Below are 18,608 nucleotides of genomic sequence, written 5' to 3'. Positions count from 1 at the left end.
CTCGATCTCCTGACCTCGTGATCCGCCCACCTCAGCCTCCCAAAGTGCTGGGATTACAAGCGTGAGCCACCAAGCCCAGCCTTCCCCTGTAGTAACTAGCACAATGCCTGATGCTTAAAAGGTTCTCAGTAAGAGTTTGACAAATGGGTGGATGAATGAATGGACAGACGTTTTTACATTTATAAGGACAAGGACCATGTCTCACACCTTTTTATATCTCCCTGATGTACTTGGAATCATACCATATGCCTAACTTGTGTTCTCTAAGCACACCTATGCATATGCACACACCATAAACACACACACACACACACACACAACCCATCCCTGCATTCAGTCATGAGAAGCAATACTCACAACAATCTTGCCCCCAGGCCCCTGGCTCCGAACACTGACTCCCAACCACTGGTTCTCCTTGCTTTCCTTTTGCATATCAGCTAGAGGCAGGACACTGGGAATTAGGGGAAGGAAGAGGAGCCCAAGTCCTCTCCTCCCCGCTCACATGCTTCCCCCACTCTGTTCATGCGGGGCCACACCTCCCTGGTCGATGTCCACTCTGTAGCAGTCAGTCTCCTCCAGGCTCAAGGGGCAAGCGAAGAGGCCTCCAGTGCGATTCGCCTGCTGCCCAGGAAGAGCCAGGGCCTGGGGAGCACCCACCAGCAGCCTGCAAGATGGGGCAGGGGCAGGGACAGGGACAGGAGTTAGAGGTCAGAATGACCCAACCTCCTCAGAGCTGCCCAGGCCCAACCCCTCAGTACTAAAGAGAGTGTTCAAGGACTAAAGAGAAGGGGCAAATGTCAGTTTTCTCAAACCCTGGCAAGGACAAATTAATATACTTGGTCGTGCAGTCATCACGTTGCATGTACATACTATCTGGATGAGGGATCAACATACACAGTAGATACACACACACACACACACCCACACACACAAACATGCCAACCCGAGCAGCCAGGCCAACAGTGCTGGTTTGAAAGAACCGCCTGTTCCCAGCACCTGTTCCTGAGTAGGCCTTCCCTACCCCCTCCTTGGCCCCATCCCCAAGCTCTGCCCTGCTCCCCAACGCAGTCCAGTTGAAACCCAGCCAGAAATGCGAAGAATGCTGGGAGCAAAAGTAACAGGGCCCCAGACCGGCATCAGAGTGTGGCTCAGGGATCAGCTTCAGAGGCCAGGCAAGAGGCTAGATACGGACCCACTGCCCCCTCATCAGGGACCCAGCAAAGACCCCACCTCCCAGAAGCTGTGCCAGCCCAGGATTTGATCAGTCACTCTGGCTGGCATGGAGGTAGGGACAGGTTTCTCCTTCTGCCTCCAATGCTACCCCATTCTCTTCCCGACATCCTGAATCCCCTTCCCCATCCTTCCTTCTCCCCATGTCCATGATTTCTCCTTCCCCTTCCACCCCCACCCAGTCTTCTCTCCTGCCTCCCCCTCAGCCTCTTTCCCAGCTACAACTTTCTTGGCAGGACAATTTTCCATGATCACAGCCAAGGCGTCTTCCCCAGGGGAGCACAGTGCTGGGAATGGAGGCTGCCTGGGTCCGCTGGGGCTGAACCCCCAGGCCGGAGTGAAGGGGGGGGTGAGGTGAGATGACTGACACCCAGCTGGCTCCATGGGTCCTCTCTTTGCAGAAGGAGAGACTCAGAAGTGGCAGCAGGACAAACCTCAAGGCCTCTCTCCCACATTCTTCTCCTCCATCTCCCTCCCTGGGGGGCAAGGTCCAAAACCATGTTAGGCAGTATTACAGACAGGCATCTGTGGGGCACTGTGCCAGGTCTGATGGGGTGGAGGGGGAGGGCAAAGAACCATTCTTCCTTCCCACAACTCCTCCTCAACTCTTAGCAGCTGACATCCCTTGTCAGAGCCAGTGTCAAGAGAGAGAAAGGGGTATAGGGAGTAGTAGAGAAGAGAAGACACATTTGGCATTCAACTACTTATTGAGAGTCTATTGTATGCCAAGCCCTGTGTCAGGTGCTGGTGAGACAAGGAAATCATATTTATTCAGCACCTACTATGACGTGAGATCCGAGGCTAGACACCAGGGGTGTGAGAAACTAACATTCATCACTGTCCACATATGTGCCAAGCACCAGGATAGGCAAGTCACATGCATTATGTCATTTAATCATCACAACAGTCCTATGAGATAAGGATTCTTTTCTTGTCTTTGAGATGAGGAAACTCACTCAAAGACATTAAGCAGTGATGCTGGAATTCAAATCCACATGGGCCTAACTCCAACACTTTGTCACTCCACCCAGTGACTGACCTGTCTCTAGAACACTGAGACCACCCCAGAAAGGGAAGGAGAGAGTGGGGAGATGAGGGTGCCCTGGGCAGAAAAGGAAATGGGATGATACAGCCCTGCGCAAATAAATGGCAACCTTCAGGCAAGTCAGCAGTACCCCCAGCCTCCAAACACAGAAGTTGCCATCTCTCTGAGGGTTGGGGCTGTCTTTCTATCTTTGTGCTTGCCCCATAGGGAGTGTCAGAATGTGTTTACTGAACACACACATTTTGTGGACTCATAGAGATACCCCAGTGTCACAGCTAGCCAGTGCATAGCTAAGCACCCAGATAAGTTAACCTTGTTCTATGTTCACATCTCCTCTGGAGGCCAAAAGTAGGGAGGAGGGGAGGGGCCCATGTGGAAGAAAGAAGCTGAGTGCATAGATATGCCCAGTCGGCTCTTGGTGGAGAAGAGACCAGTCGATCCCTAGTGGAACAAGAGCACCCAGCCGCATCCTCTCTAGTCCCTCCACCTCTGGTCCAGCCACACACACACACACACACACTCCTTCCTGGCTTCATGCCATGAGCCCTAACTACCCGAGGCTTCTGGACAGCCACAGTGCAGCCACTGCAGAGAGAAAAGCAAAAAAAAAAAGTGTTGGCAGCTGGGGGCAGAGGGACCCCCTGGGAGCTCAGCTAAGTGAAGACAAAGGAGTAGCCCATGACCACTGTACTTCTCGATTCTCCGCACACTCCAGGGCCCCAGCCCAAGTCCAGCCCCTCTTTGGCCCCTCTCAATTTGGGTGGCCCTCTGGGGAGGATGCTTGGCCTGGAAGGCTGGCTCAGCCAGGGAGGCCCTCTAGCCAAGCCTTTGGATCCAGAATCTCTGTAAGGAGCTCTGTGAATCACAATACAAGAATAGCAGTACTACTAACACTTTCACAGCACTCACTGCGGGCTATGCACTATTCTAAGCATTTTACATATATTAAGAACTCTTAATCTGCACAACAACCCTATGTAGTAATACTATTGTTTATATCCATTTTACAACTGAAGGAAATAAACGAGGCTGGAACCACACAGCAAAGGTTAAACCTTAAAGTCTCATCCCAGAGCTAGACTAAAAGACATCAAAACAGGCGAGAAGTTTTTTTCATCAGTGAGTGCTAAGGCAGGCGACCTGCAACTCAAAAGCTAGGGACTGAGCAGGTGCCTGGCCTCTCACATGCCCCCCGACCCCCGGCAGCAGAGCACCCCCTGCTGGAGCAAAAGCAGGGTGAGGCAGTCAGGCCTTCTGGGAATACCCCCAGCTTGGCTCTGGGAGACGGAATCAGGGGCCACCTTCAGAGAGGAGGGGGAAACGACAAGAGACCAAGCTATTAAAAATAACCTAGAATTTGCCTGGAAATAGCTTAGAGAGTTCAGCATGTCCTAAAAAGGCCTCCAGTCCTCGAACTCTGGCAGATGGAGAAGGAGGGAGGAAGGAAGGAAGGGAGGGAGCAAAGGTGAATGAGGAAGCAGATGGTAAACAGAAGAGGAGATGAAGTCCATTGCTTTCTATCTCTCCCAAAGTTTTGGGGACCACCGACCCTGCTACCAGATGATAGGGATAATGGAAGAAGAAAGATTAGAGCCAGGCCCCCACTCCCCAAGCAAGTGAAGAGAAATGAGCTCTTGTCCCTGCCCCCTGCCCCCCAGACCAATAGTAGAGGGAGAAGACAGTCCCAGTGGACAGCATTGATCCCAGTAATGGATACTTAATGTGGCTTAGGCACTGGTTGAAGAGAGAAAAGCCCCCTAGCAGGAGCGGGTGAGAAGCTTTCTTCACCTCTGGCCTCCCTTTTTACAATCGGACATGTAGTGAGAGCCAAGGATACAGGCAACATGACCAGTCACAGGCCCCTCACAAAAGTATATCCATCTCCCATGGGTCCTGAACTGATTAGAAAGAATTAGAATTGTCCTCCACCCCTTACTCCTCCTGGCCTTTCCCTGCTGCTGAGATTCCTGGAGTTGGAAATTTGCTAAGGATGAGGAAGGGGAGCAGCCTGGCCAGCATCCTTCCTGGATCTCTCTCACTGCTACAGCTGCTGCGGCTACTACTACTGCTACTAGTACTTTGAGGGTTCAGTTTTCTGCCACTCTCTATCACCAAGCCACCTACTGCAGGTTGCCAGACCTGCAGATCCTCTCCCAATCTTCCCGTGGTCTTAAGGCACAGAAGTGGAAGCTCTCTCCTGGCCTTCCAGTGCCCTGCTGCCCTTATTCCATCCATGGCAATGCTCTGGCAGGAAGCTATTTCTGGAGTCTGCCCTGCATGCATCCCTTTCATGGCACCCTCAACTTCTATGTCCTTTCCATCTCCTCCCATTCTAAGCAGAGACAGACAGTCTCCCTCCCTTGGGGAATTCAGCCCTTGGAAGAAGCAGGGGAGCCAGAGGCCCTGGGGCTGGATCAAGGATGCAAGTTGGGGGAAAGGCTCAGAAGAAGGAGATGGTTCGCTGCCAAGACAAGAACCTTGCTTTCCAACTCATCCCTAAAGCAAAATCCTGGGTCTCAGGGCCGGGAAGTGCAGCTTCAGACGCAAGCCAGATGAGGCAAGGCTCCAGGTTGGGATGTGAGATGTCTGTGGGCAGTGTAAGTCTTGGTGGAGCTGGAAAACAGAGATATGAGGTGGCCCGCAGAGTGGGGAGGGGGACGATCTGTGGCTCGGGCATGGCGACTCTGGGCGGGTGCGGTGACTCACCAGCTCTGGGGTCGGGGCTGCAACTGCCGGTGCAGGGCCACAGAGAAGCCGAAGAGGCTGCCTGGCTCGCCCTCCTTGCGCAAGGCACCCATCACGTCCAGATTGAAGGCGACAGCCCGTGAGAAGAGCAGTTCGACGAGCAGGGAGCCAAAAAGGTAGCAAATCCCGGAGGCCCCCCAAGGGTCGCGGCTCCGAGCCCCGGCCATGGGACGATCCCCGCGCGCGCTCCCAGCGAATGCAAGGGAACTCTCGCACGCCCCAAGCCCCAGGTCCCCCCAGGCGCGTCTCTGGTCTCCGAAGTCTCGTTGGTCTTTCAGACGTCTCCCAGTCGTTCGCCCCGCCAGCCCTCCCTCCCGCCGCTCCGCCACCCAGCCGCCCCAGCACCGGCTAGGACAACTACAGCAGCCGCAGCTCCGGCATCCACTCCGGCTCCCGCCTCCTCTCCCGGGGACGCCACCCAGGCCCCGCCCCCGGCCCCGCCCCTCGCTCCCGCGGCAGGTGGAGACCCAAGCGCGTCTCCAAGGGGATGCCCAGGCTGGTGGCTGGGGTGGAAACTAGCCTTGCTGAACCCCCACCACCACGCCCCCAAGCCCAGCACCGTCTCCGGCTCCGCCCCTGCACGGCGCTCTCCTCCCCTTCTCTCCCCACCCCATCCCCACCCCGGGAGTGGTGGAGGCGGCGCCTTGGAATGCGGAGGGAGAGAAGTACAGATAGAAAGAGAGGGGCTGAAACAGAGGAAGGAGGGTAAGAGATGAGAAGTTGGGAAGACGCTAAAAGACAACCTGGGAAGAGAGATGTGCAGATAGAGAGGAAATGAAAGGGGAGCGGTCCTGGGCCTGGGTCCAGCGTGGCATCTTAGTGCTCCCTGTTCCCCCATGGTCACATACAGCACTCTTTCTGTTGTTGGGATCAGACCGCTGCCCTCCCCCATCCTATCCCATCCCCCGCCCCCAGCCCGGCAATGACCACAGCAGTGCTAGCCACATCGTCAGGATTCAAGGGAACAGAGAAAAAGAGGCAAGAAGAGAGAGAGAAACTCGGGAGATACGGGAAGCAAATGGAGAAATGGAAAAAGGAAAGGAATAGAGAGGAAGAAAGAAGGGCAAGAGGTTAATTGACAAGGGATGGAATGAAGGGAGAAAAGAAAACGACTGGGGATGATTACAGGAAGAGGAAATTAAGCAGTGGGGAGGGGAGTGGGTGTCAAAGAAGGCAAAGATGAAAGAGACTGGACCCAAGAGGCAGAGGGATGTAAAGGGTGTCCCCAGCTACCAGACCCTTCCCAGGACTGCACATTTCCTATCCGTGAAAGGGGATGGGAGGGGGCAGAGTCCTGGGCTGGCTCAGCAGGACCTGGATGGGGCTGAGATGGGATCTCCACAGGGACCCAATGGCCTGTCCCTCTTCCTCTCCCTTTCCCTCAGGCTGGGACAGAGGCAAGGGGGTGGGGGGACACTTTCCAGCTCTCTGCTATTTATAACTCCGATACAGAAATGGGGCCAGGAAGAGAGACAGGAAATAATTTGGCATAATGGGAACCTCGACTGCTCCCACTTCCCCTTCCTACTCCCCTTGCTTACTGGTGTTGGTCTTGTGAATATACATCTGTCCCTCTTCCCGTCTCTCTCTCACTATCTGATTTTGTCTCATCCCAAATTCTATTTTGTCATCATTTTTGTCTCTGTCACACTTGGAATCTTTCTCAGAGTATTTCTCAATGTTTCTAATGTTGTCTCTGCCCTTCAAACACTATCATATTCTTACGATTCTTTCTTCTCCTTCCCTTTCTTAAAAGTTCCAGTAAGTGTCCTACCTCCTTCCTCTTCCTGTGTTCTCTTTGTCTTTCCTACTTCATTGTTCAGGATTATACTTCTTTGAAAAAAAAAAAAAAAAGTGGGTTCTCACTCTGCTGCCCTGGGACAGTCTTTGCCTTGGATAAGTTAACAGACATTTGGAAGTCTGGCCCTCTGTTTTCCAATACTACACCTATGGATATTCCCCTCCAAAGCACTAACACATCTCTAAACAGGTACTATAAGGAAATATATGCTGTCAGCAGGGCTGGCACCAGGATTCTACTTTCACCATGCCCTCCCCATCCTTTTTAATATCTCAGAGCCCCAGACAGTAGAGAAGAGCTGACATGGGAATGCAGAATTGCAAAATTAGGATAGAACTGGGACTATTGACTCTCTGCCCAGGCCCCCCACCCCCAACCCCAGCTCAAAATGCCTTTACAGCCCAAGCTGCCTCCTATCGGCACCTGCAGCTTCTGCCTGTCTCCATTCCCACTCCACTGGCTTCTGTGATCCAGGGCTGAAATCAGATGCCAAGAATCTGCTTCTGACCTCCTCTCTCCAAATATTTGAGAAGTCACCTCACCACCACAGGAGGAAAGATCAGGAAAGAAGAGAGAGAATGGCCACCCAAAATTAGCCTGGCTATAAATAGAGGAGCAAGGGAGGGAGGGGAACACACAAGAGCACACTAGACCAGCTTAGTAAATTTAGACATGTAGATTTATCTCAAGGAGAAATGAGACCAGAATGTTGGAGTGGAAGATAATATTGTAGCTGAGGAGGGAAATTAAGAAACTAGAGGGCGCCGGGAGCGGAGGCTCACGCCTATAATCCCCGCACTTTGGGAGGCCGAAGCAGGCGGATCACCTGAGATCAGAAGTTCAAGACCAGCCGGACCAACACGGTGAAACCCTGTTTCTACTAAAAATACAAAAATTAGCCAGGTGTGGTGGTGGGTGCCTGTAATCCCAGCTACTCCGGAGACTGAGGAACAAGAATCACTTGAACCCAGGAGACGGAGGTTGCAGTGAGCTGAGATGGCACCACTGCACTCCAGCCTGGGTGACAGAGACTCCATGTCCGAAAAAAAGAGAAAAGAAACTAGAAGGATCCAGAGAATGGGGTAAGCTCAATATTAAAATAAATAAAATGTTAGAGAACTTCTTGTATTTCAGTCAAGAGCTTAGGAATTAGTTAAATTAAAAATTAATGCTGAGCTGGGCACAGTGGCTCATGCCTGTAATCCCAGCACTTTTGAGAGGCCAAGGCAGGAGGATCACTTGAGCCCAGGATTTGGCGACCAGCCTGGGCAACATAGGGAGACCCCCCATCTCTACAAAGAATACAAAAGTTAGCCAAATCTGTGGTCCCAGCTACTCAGGAGGCTAGGCGGGAGCGTCGCTTGAGCCCAGGAGGTAAAGGCTGCAGTGAGCCATGATCTTGCCACTGCACTCCAGCCTGGGCGATAGAGTGAGACCCTGTCTCCAAACAAAAAATGCTGAAACTGTATTATTCCACTCGCATACCATTCTCACAATGACAAAACTATAGAGATGAAGACCAGATTACTGGCTGCCAGGGGACAAGGATGGAGGGGGGTGGGGACAAATATAAAGGAATAGCACAAGGGGGTTCCTTTGTGGTGATGGGTTTTGTATCTTGATTATGGTGGTGATTATCCAAATCTACACATCATATAAAACTGCACAGAACTACAAACAAACAAATAAATGCATGTAAAAAATGGTGAAAAGTGAGTAAGGCCTGCAGGCCAGTTAACAATACTGTACCAATATCAACTTTTTGGTTTTGATTTTGTGCTACAGTTACATAAGATGTCACCATTAGGGGAAACTGAGTGAAAGGTACACAAGACTTCATGTGCTATTTTTGCAACTTCCTCTGATCTATAATTATTTCAGGATAATTTCCAAGCCAGACATGGTGGCTCACATCCGTAATCCCAGCACTTTGGGAGGGAGGGAGGCAGATCACTTGAGGTCAGGAGTTTGAGACCAGCCTGGCCAATATGACAAAAACCCATCTCTACTAAAAATACAAAAATCAGCTGGGCGTGGTGGTACTCACCCGTAATCCCAGCTATTCAGGAGGCTGAGGCACAAGAATCGCTTGAACCCAGAAGGCGGAGGCTGCAGTGAGCAGAGATAGCACCACCGCACTCCAGCCTGGGGGACAGAGTGAGACTCTGTCTCAAAAAAAAAAAAAATTAAAAAATTTTGTGCTTCTAAGGATACCATTAACAAAGTAAAATGATAATCCATGGAATAGATTATCCACTCCACCCCATGGAATAGATTAATACACTCTACTTCAGCCTGGGCAACAGAGTGAGACTCTGTCTCAAGAAAAAGAAAAAGAAATGTGGCTAGTATGACTGAGAAATTGAATTTTTAAAACAAATTAAATTTTAAAATGAAAGATTAATAATTTTTATAAAAATTTCCAAAATTTTAGAAGTTGAGAAATGTCCAGATCCAGCCAAGATTTTAGCCCTTTAGCTCTTGTATGAGTGGAAGCTGAGGCTTTCTCCAGCTCCTTCTCTTTTCAACATCTTCTTCCCCGCTTTGAGATTAGTATTTTTCAGCTCCCTCAAATCACACTTTTTGCAACTGTTGTCTCTAGCTTACAAGCAAACACTTCCAGAACACACACTTCAGGGCTAACCTCTCCCTCCACCTCATCTGGCAACAGAGGCTTGGAGCTTATGTCCCAGGGTCAGGCTTTTCCGTCCCAACACGCACACCATGAGAACTTTTTCACTTCACTCACCTCTCCAGCACTGGAATCCTTCTGCCTGCCTCTGAATTCTGGTTGTAGTCAAAGCTTGAACTATGGGAGTGGCTGGGAGGAAAAGAACATAAAGGTGATTGAGGGAATTCAGTGGGGAAACAGCTTGACCGCTCCAGTCTTTGAGGATCCAAAAGAAACCCTTACACTTGAGAAGGACTGGGAGGTCACTTACCAAAGGGAGCCATTTAGACTGTCTTGAGGGCCCCCTTTCTTTCAGCACTGGCTTCAGGCCAACATTTGGAACTTAGCCACACCACCAACAACCCCCTCTCTTGAAGCCCGGCCAGATTTCCCAGTATGTGAAGTCTTCTCTACTCACTCTGTGTCCTCCCTCAGCCCTCACCCAACCCCTAACAACTCAGCAGCTTCCAGCCCTGTTTGGCCCAGCCAGTCAGTTTGGAGCTTGCTAATTAAAGCTAACTCTGAAAGAGACCTCAAAAGAAGAGGGAAATGAGTGAAGAAAGGAGTGTGGAGTTGCATTCATTCAGTCTAAGGGAAAATAATCTGAGTAGGAAGTTGTAAGGAGAGGTGAGCAGAAAGAGACTTCAAATTTCAAGAGTCATTCTCTAGATAGATATGTATGCGACTTGTGTCCATCTCTACCAAGGACAAGTGAAGCTGAGCTTCAACCGCAGCAGAAACTAAGGTTAGACAGTGAACGATAAAGGCCCAGAAAAAGAACAGATGGAGGATAACCCTAGAGAGATCAGATGGGGACGCTAGATACAGATACCCCATGTCCTCTGCTCAGCTCTAGGGCAAAGGAACAGCCAGTGTGTGGGAGAGGAGGGAGAGGCTAATGTCTGCAGAATCCTGGCAGTCTCTATACCGATTGTGAAAATGCCAGGCAGTTGTGCCAAGAAGGGTGAGGGTAATACAGGATGGGCCTGACGCTCTCCCTGAGTCGGCCTAATCTTAACATTTAGACTCACCCCTGAAACCCCCCCAACACTAACCCCCAACATTAGCCCTCACCCTCTGTTTCACTTATCCCGTGTCACCATTATCTTGACACTTCCAACCCATGTCCTTCTCTTCCAGGCCCCACAGCTCTGGAGGTGAGGCACCAGGCATTTCCAGTCTGCCTCTATTTTGCTTGCTCACTGCAGTTGGAAGCTGGAGCCAGAGAGCGGGGAGGACAGAGCCAGGCTGCCCTGTGATGCTCTCACTCTTCCCGCTTCTATTGATTAGCCCTTCTCTGGTGCACAGCCTCTTCCCAAACACTCCTCCCCTGTCAGGATTCCCTGCAGCTCATGCCCAGCAAGCTACAGGGGCATAATGATTAGAGACAGAGAGATTCCCAGAAAAGTGCTCTGGGTCTACCCTCCTGGGGTCTCAACTGTGGTTTATGCAGTATACAGTGGTAAGACTCAGGCTCTGGAGTCAGATAGCCTGGATTTGTATCCTAGCTCTACCACTAATGGACTCTATTACTTAACTGCCTTGTACCTCAGATTCTTCATCTGCAAATTTGGGATACTCATAATAATATTTCACAGAACTATTCTAGGGATTAAATGAATACATGTAAAGTGCTTGACTAGGATGAGTACTAAGAAATGTTTAGGGCCAGGCGCGGTGGCTCACGCTTGTAATCCCAGCACTTTGGGAGGCCGAGGCGGGCGGATCATGAGGTCAGGAGATCAAGACCACGGTGAAACCCCGTCTCTACTAAAAATACAAAAAAATTAGCCGGGCGTGGTGGCGGGCGCCTGTAGTCCCGGCTACTCGGAAAGGCTGAGGCAGGAAAATGGCGTGAACCCGGGAAGCGGAGCTTGCAGTGAGCCGAGATTGCGCCACTGCACTCCAGCCTGGGTAACAGAGCGAGACTCTGTCTCAAAAAAAAAAAAAAAAAGAAATGTTTAAAAAGAAGGTACAGTACACATATAATTTAGACACATACACACAGTATCTAACGTTTTTATTAGAATTTTTATTTTGGCACTTAAAATGTTTTGCTTTATGCTGCCACTTAAGCATTTCATTTGCTTCTCCTCACTAATCCTTTGACAGTTGCACATCTCCCAGGATTTGGGATGCTATTCTGCAAATAGCTGAATGAATCATTGATCAGCAATTCTCAAATCTTACTCAGAAAATTCAAGAATGTTTTCTTCTAACTCAACCAGCACCCATTTCTCCTCCCCCTGCAAGTAAATATAATGACGTCAACTTCAACTATGCCAATGAATCACAAAATGAGAGAATGCCAAAGTTGGAAATAGTTTTAGATACGGTTTAGCCCAGTGAGTCTCAACCCTGGATACACATTAGAATCACCAGAACAGCTTTTAAAATATACTGATGAGGCCGGGCACAGTGGCTCACACCTGTAATCCCAGCACTTTGGGAGGCCGAGGCGGGCAGATTACCTGAGGTCAGGAGTTCAAGACCAGTCTGACCAACATGGTGAAACCCTGTCTCTACTAAAAATACAAAAATTAGCCAGGTGTGGTGGCACACGCCTGTAATCCCAGCTACTCAGGAGGCTGAGGCAGGAGAATCGCTTGAACCCGGGAGGTGGAGGTTGCAGTCAGCTGAGATCACGCCACTGCACTCCAGCCTAGGTGACAGAGCGAGACTCTGTCTCAAAAAATAAAATAAAATAATAATTTTATATATACATATATATACACATATATAGATATGTATACATACATACATATATACTATATATACATATATACACATACATATATATATACTGATGCTTGGTCTTCACTCCTTAAATTCTATTTAATTAGTCTGGAATCAAGGCTTTTTTTTGTTTGAGATAGAGTCCCACTCTGTCGCCCAGACTGGAGTGCAGTGGCGTGATCTCGGCTCACTGCAACCTCTGCCTCCCAGGTTCAAGCGATTCTCCTGCCTCGGCCTCCTGAGTAGCTGGGATTACAGGCGTGCGCCACCACGCCTGGCTAAATCTTGTATTTTTAGTAGAGACAAGGTTTCACCATGTTGGTCAGCCTGGTCTCAAACTCCTGACCTCGTGATCCGCCCGCCTCGGCCTCCCAAAGTGCTGGGATTACGGGCGTGAGCCACCGCACCCGGCTAATCAAGGCATTTTCACAAGCCTTGTGATTTCTGTGATTCTAATGTTTAGATTCTAATGCTTAGCCAGGGTTGAGAACCACCGATTTAATCCAATCCCTTCTCCTAGTTTTACTAAAGAGAAAACTAGAACCTAGAATGGTGAGCAACTTGCCCAAAGTCACCCAACATGTTAGTGCAAGGTGCACCGAGAGAGATTGTACCAGTAGCAAGAATATGCTCATGATGTTTATAATTGTTCTCGCTGGAGTTAATCCCGGAAGCATTTCTTTTTAGTGCTATATAAATTACGTTTTACTTTGGCACAGCACTTATGCTTCTGCTAAGACTGAAATGGGTTCGCATTCCTGACCACAAAAGGACAGAGATGAAATTCTACATTCACACAGCCCGCCAAGTTAGCCAAGCTCCCTAGGAGGCTGTCTGAGGTGACTAAAATGCTTCTCTACAATGATCACCCAGAGCTGAGAGACTTCAGTGGGGTAGTGAGAAGCAAGAGGGTTGGGAGAGACAGGAAAGCATTCTCTCCTTGAGGGAAGGAACTGGAAATCAACTGAGAACCAGCTAGCACTGCCAGGAGGTAAGAAAAGGGAAGAAGAATAATTTAAATGAGTCCAGGGAGCTTCTGCTCCCTCAACCAAACGGTGATAGACGGCCTGACACCACCAGCCCTCGAAGCCTGAGATCCACAAGAAATATTAAAAAACTGGCTTGGCAATATAAGTATTAAAAAATACCTCTTCCAACACTCACCAAAAACTAAGCTCCCAATAAAGAACACTTCACCTGCCCTCCGCAACCCTCTACCTCTCTTCCCCGCCAAGATCTTCACCCAACGTCTCAAAAGGGCGGTTCCCAACCTCACGTGACACAGCGGTCACGTGACATGGCCCCGGAGAGCCGAGGTGAGAGTTCCAGCTTCCGGAGCCGGAGGGGGCCCGGCGTACCCAGCCCCCAGCCTGACATGACCATGCTGTCCCGCCTCCTAAAAGAACACCAGGCCAAGCAGAATGAACGCAAGGAGCTGCAGGGTGAGCCAAATATCCCGTCGGTCGTTTTCTCTCCGGCCGCGGCCTAGCTTCAGCCTGGAGCCTGGATCTCGAGTAACTACCCATATCCAGGGAAAGACTCCAGCTAGCGGGCAACGGGCATGGGGAAGAGGCAATTTCAGGGCGGCTTTTTTTGAAACTACTTTCCCTTGCCAACTGGCTCCGGTCCCTTGGGCAATACTCCGGTCCCCTCCGCAACGCCCCCAACCCCCGACCTGCCGCACCTCAGCCCCGCCCCTGCCCCGGAGCGCCCTGCCTATTGGCCCTGGGAGCCTCTCGTCCTTGGCGGTGGGAAGGAGCGACTCTGGAGGGAGGAGGGTGTGGGGAACCCCCCAGAGATGGGCTTCTTGGAGGCCTGAAACCACCGGAACGGAGGTGGGGCACTTGTTTCCTGAGTCCGGGCTGGCAATCTCGGAGTTACCGATTCTTCGGCCAAGTAGTGGAGAAAGAGTGCCTGGGCGTCAGGAGTCCTGGGCGCTGCCGCTGACTTCCTGGCGTCCCTGAGTGAGTCCATTTCCCTCCCAGGGTACCAGTTTCCTCATCTCTAAAATGAAAGAGGTTGCGCTGTTTTGCAAGGTCCTTTTCAGCTCCGGCATTCAGAGATTAGTTAAGAAATTTCGGCAACCAGCAGAATAGTAATGGATGGGTAGGGAACCTTTAACACTACCCCTCAAAAAACCAAGTCTCCTCTCCAATTCCTTTTCCCCCCTCTCCCCAGAGAAGAGGAGGCGAGAGGCTATCACTGCAGCGACCTGCCTGACAGAAGCTTTGGTGGATCACCTCAATGTGGGGTATGAACCTCTTATCAACACCAGTTTCCTCCTTCCCTACCCCGCCCAAGTTTAGGCACTGGCCAGTCTGGCCCTCAGACCGCTGTTGAAGGGGTGGGATGTTCCACTAATTCCCCTATCCTACCCCGCCCCTCCCAGCTCTTTGTAGAGCAACTTGAGTCAACTCTTGAGTCCTAGCACTGGGCAAGAGAGGAACAGCTGCAGTGGTTAGAGAAGTAGCCAGATTTCCCCTTCCCCACATTAACTTCCCTGGCATTTACAATTTGATGCCATCTGCCCACCTCCCTTCACCCTTCCAAGTCCAGCTGTCACTTCAGCAGGAGGGAGAGCACCCTCCTTCATTAAAGCTTACCACCCCCTCCTTCCCACCCTCTGGCAAGCCTGGAGAGCAGCTGGCAGGAAAGAGATGGCACATCTGGTGGTGGTGAGAGTAGAACTTGTTCCAGGAGCTATGGCAGAGCCAGGCTGTCTCTTACCTTCCTACTGGGTCTCTAGGGACCACACCCTGCCCCAGCCCTAAACGAGAATGCCAGTAACAGCCAAAGACTTGGGAAAAAGCAAAGAACATTGTCTCTTGACCCTGAGTGACCCAGAAGCGTGCAGAGATGATGATTTGCTAGTCTGCCTGTTGGAAGAAAGGCAGTATGGTACCTTCCACCCCAGGTCAAGTAGAACAGCTTGGTGTGAATCCAGAGACTGAGTCATCCAAGTGACCCATGCAGGGGCTGGGGTCATCTTCATTACTCATCTTGGGGGAAGGTTGAGAAAAAGAAAGTTGTGGTTGGGGCCTCTGATCTCCCTTCTCTCCAGACAGCTCTCTTTACTCAGTGTGAATATAGAAACAGGTGGTCAATGGGGAAAGCCAGGAGTTCAGGAATTCTCAGGGGAGTCTTTCAGTTCCTATCCCACCCTTGACAGTGACCCAGCTGTCTCCCAAAAAGAGGGAACAGGGTCTGCCCTCCCATTTCCTCCCTCCCACATTGGCACCTCCTGGGCTCTGCTGTGCCCATCATTTATGAGATTGGCCCAGGCTTCTCCCTCTTCTTTTCCTTTGCTAGATGCCACCCCACTTTCAGCTTAGAGGGCAGCTAAGCCAAAGCCAGATTAGAAAGGGTTTTGTGTTGCTGCCCACGGCGCCTCTCATTCCCCGGAAAGGAAAACAAAGGCTCAGTCTATCTTGCCCCCGTCAGGTGTCCTGCCCACTCCCTCAGCCCCCACTAACCCCTTCCCCCGCTCCAGCCCCCACACATTCCAGTGGGTAGGGGCACCGGATGTGGAATCTCCTGGCTGACTAGACCTTTGGGGTGGGAAGTGAAAAATTCAACAGCCAATAAAGGAGGACAATTATTGCGGGGGTTGGGGAGGGCAAAAAACACTGGCAGAAGGTTGGGGACACCAACCCCATGGTAGTAGTGGTAACCACAGCCCGTACCTCGATTGAAAAGAAAAACTAGTGTGTAAGGCAGAAGGGAGGGAGCATGTGTGTGTGTATGTGTGTGTGTGTGTGTGTGTTCCTTGATCTGTGTGGGCGAAGGCGAAGGCTTGAGAGAGCAACTGAGAGCTGAGAAGAAACCCCTGGGATACCCTCTTTTGACCCAGGGTTCCTGGGGAGGGGGTTTGTGCTCCCATCCTAACCCAGCTTCAGGGAGGGGCCCAATTTCCCTCTCCAACTTCTTGCATAGATCCCTAGGCTTCCAATCACTGCCAGATGTGTTCCTCCTGCTGGATTTTCCCAGTTTTTCCATGCCCCTTTTTCCCTCCCAGCTTTTTCCTCAGGGATATCACCCCAGGTTTTCCCTCCCTTCCCCACTCAGCTGCAGGAACTCCTTTTTGGGGTTTGGAGCTGGTATGTTTCTAGTCAGCTCCGAGCTTGGCTCTCCTGGGAATCCTGGGAGTGAGAGGAAGGAGCTGGGTTTATTTGCATGTACTGGTAGTCATTTGCATCACATCCAAAAATGGCCAAAATTATGAGCCCTGATTCTTGGCTGAACTCCCACTGCTGCAATGGAATATTAGTCCCGGAGACCACCCCCAGCTAGCTGGGTGAGCTGATCTCCTCCATCCTCCAACCCCCCAGTGTGGCCCAGGCCTACATGAACCAGAGAAAGCTAGACCATGAGGTGAAGACCCTACAGGTCCAGGCTGCCCAATTTGCCAAGCAGACAGGCCAGTGGATCGGAATGGTGGAGAACTTCAACCAGGCACTCAAGGTGGGCCATACTCCCTACCTCACCACCCCAATCCTGGGCCCCCATTGGCTGCCTCCAGTCAGGTTACCTCAGGTTTAGGTTAAGGAGGAAGTAGGGTGGTCCCAGAAACCCCATCTATAGCCCCAATGTCAGAAAAGGTAGAGGAAGAAAGAAAAGCAGTTGGTGGGTCCAAGTAAAGCCTTTTCCAGGAGATGAATAAAACGTATTCCCCAGACTGGAAGCCATACTCTACCCATTCTGATTCCTGGGCTCCCACCTCCTCTTCCCAGGAAATTGGGGATGTGGAGAACTGGGCTCGGAGCATCGAGCTGGACATGCGCACCATTGCCACTGCACTGGAATATGTCTACAAAGGGCAGCTGCAGTCTGCCCCTTCCTAGCCCCTGTTCCCTCCCCCAACCCTATCCCTCCTACCTCACCCACAGGGGGAAGGAGGGAAGCTGACAAGCCTCGAATAAAACACAAGCCTCCATTTCTCTGTGGTGTGTTTCAAAGAGCTACTAGCTCCAGTGTCGGGGGTGGGAGTGGAAGGTTCAAAGGTGGTTTCCCTGAGGGACGGGTACCTTTTGGGTAGACAGTGGAACTAGCTTCCTCTTACTGTCCCAACTCTCTTCTCCTTCATGGCCCTTGTGCAGGTGTCTGTTAGGCAAGCAGAGGGTGGGAGTTCCCATCCCTCCTGAGAGAAGGTCCTAGTAGCCCTGCCCCAAGCTTCCTAATTCAGGACTTGTTTCTTACAGAAGAGAAACAAAGCAAGGTACAGGCCTGGTCCCCAGCTCTGGCTTTCTGCCTCTCCACGTGCTCATGGCCTCTCCCAGGCTAACACTAAGCAGTGTCATGAGTCTGAGCCAGGTGGGAGATTAATTCCTGGGGGCACTTCAGGGCTGAGAAGGGGGAAGAATGACAGGTCCAGTAACCATTACCAACAGAGCAGTGCAGCTGCCATCCTTGACAGCTCCCTCCTCCTCAGAGACCATGACATAGATGGTCAGGAACCCAGGCTGAGAAAGACAGTCAAGGGGTGGGGGAAGCCTAGGCAAATCTGGCCTCTGCCAAGTCCCGGCTTCAGCCAGGCAAACTCCAGCCTCCCTGGCTCCTCCTCCTCCTCAGTCCTTTCCCCACCGTCTCACATACGCTTAATACGCTTGGCATCCAAGTCCACCCACTCCGGACTTTGGCCTTAGCAGTAGTTAGTGTGGGAGGCTGGGAAAACTGGGAGCAGTCTCTTAAACAAAAGCAAAAGAATCCGCTTCGGGCGCTGTAGTACCTGCCAGCTTTCTCCACAGGAGGTAAGTGGATGCTGGGAGCTGGGGGAACTATGAGAAGACTAGCCAGATAGTACATGTATTGCCAACTCGAAACTCAGCTTTTAACATGCTTCCTCACACATTATCCCCTTAGATCCCCTCAGATCCTCCACAACTCTGAGGTGGACGTGGTGGGGTCTTAGCCCCACTTGGTAGATGAGAAAATAGGTTCAGAGAGAGAGTGAGATGCTCAGCATCACACAGCAAACCTGAGGCCACCAGGACTAAATGCAGGGTCCTTGGCCCTATACATCATTCCAAACACAAGACCCAGGTTGCATATAGAAGGTTCAGTGTCCCTGGTTTAGAAGGAGAGAAGGTGTGAGGCAAGCAAGAAGATGCCTCTGCTGCACTCCATCTGGGCGACAGAGTGAGACTCCATCTCAAGAAAAAAAAAAAGAAGATGCCTCTGCTCCATACAGCAGATCTGTACACAGGATCTGGCTCATGTGGTTTTAGTTAAGTTAGCCACAAATACAGGGTCTGCCCACATCTTTGCTTTGCACAGATGAGCCGTGGTTGGCCAATTATCTGCCAACCAGATAATTTCTCAATATGCTCACACCAGATGCTTCCAGCTAGGGAAGGTATTAGGGGAAAGGGCTTGAGGGCCGC

At 51.0% G+C, this 18,608-nt stretch overlaps 2 protein-coding genes across 5 annotated transcripts in view; one reads left to right on the top strand and one right to left on the bottom strand.

Moving 5' to 3' along the window:
• The window catches only part of ITGA7 (integrin subunit alpha 7), a 29,869-nt gene extending 16,370 nt beyond the window's left edge, over window positions 1-13,499 (bottom strand). For 2 of the 4 annotated variants that reach the window (XM_032173476.2, XM_032173472.2), the window contains exons 1-3: window positions 4,982-5,405; window positions 537-664; window positions 358-437 (exon numbers count right to left, since the gene is read on the bottom strand). In XM_032173476.2, coding sequence (XP_032029367.1) covers window positions 358-437; window positions 537-664; window positions 4,982-5,187 — 414 coding nt within the window. In that variant the 5' untranslated portion in view covers window positions 5,188-5,405. Of the gene's footprint in view, window positions 1-357; window positions 438-536; window positions 665-4,981; window positions 5,406-9,570; window positions 9,643-13,392 lie in introns of those variants that run through there. The other 2 variants (XM_058426501.1, XM_032173474.2) reach the window with 2 other exon arrangements.
• A 5-nt stretch (window positions 13,500-13,504) lies between these two features.
• BLOC1S1 (biogenesis of lysosomal organelles complex 1 subunit 1) lies at window positions 13,505-17,161 on the top strand. The gene is made up of 4 exons (XM_032173470.2): window positions 13,505-13,670; window positions 14,407-14,479; window positions 16,557-16,689; window positions 16,959-17,161. Exons 1-4 carry the CDS (start codon window positions 13,526-13,528, stop codon window positions 17,067-17,069), a joined length of 462 nt encoding a protein of 153 aa, XP_032029361.1. The 5' UTR covers window positions 13,505-13,525; the 3' UTR covers window positions 17,070-17,161.
• The last annotated feature ends 1,447 nt before the right edge of the window (window positions 17,162-18,608 follow it).

This window comes from Hylobates moloch, unplaced genomic scaffold (genome assembly GCF_009828535.3).
Source record: "Hylobates moloch isolate HMO894 unplaced genomic scaffold, HMol_V3 SCAFFOLD_13, whole genome shotgun sequence".
NCBI lineage: Eukaryota > Metazoa > Chordata > Mammalia > Primates > Hylobatidae > Hylobates > Hylobates moloch.
This window is presented reverse-complemented; position numbering and strand designations above follow the sequence as displayed.

Excerpts from the sequence above, each read along its gene's own strand:
- BLOC1S1 (XM_032173470.2), top strand. The coding sequence starts at position 13,526 with ATGGCCCCGGAGAGCCGAGGTGAGAGTTCCAGCTTCCGGAGCCGGAGG. Across the intron at positions 13,671-14,406 it reads TGAACGCAAGGAGCTGCAGG|AGAAGAGGAGGCGAGAGGCT; the intron begins GTGAGCCAAATA and ends CCCTCTCCCCAG. Across the intron at positions 16,690-16,958 it reads ACTTCAACCAGGCACTCAAG|GAAATTGGGGATGTGGAGAA; the intron begins GTGGGCCATACT and ends TCCTCTTCCCAG.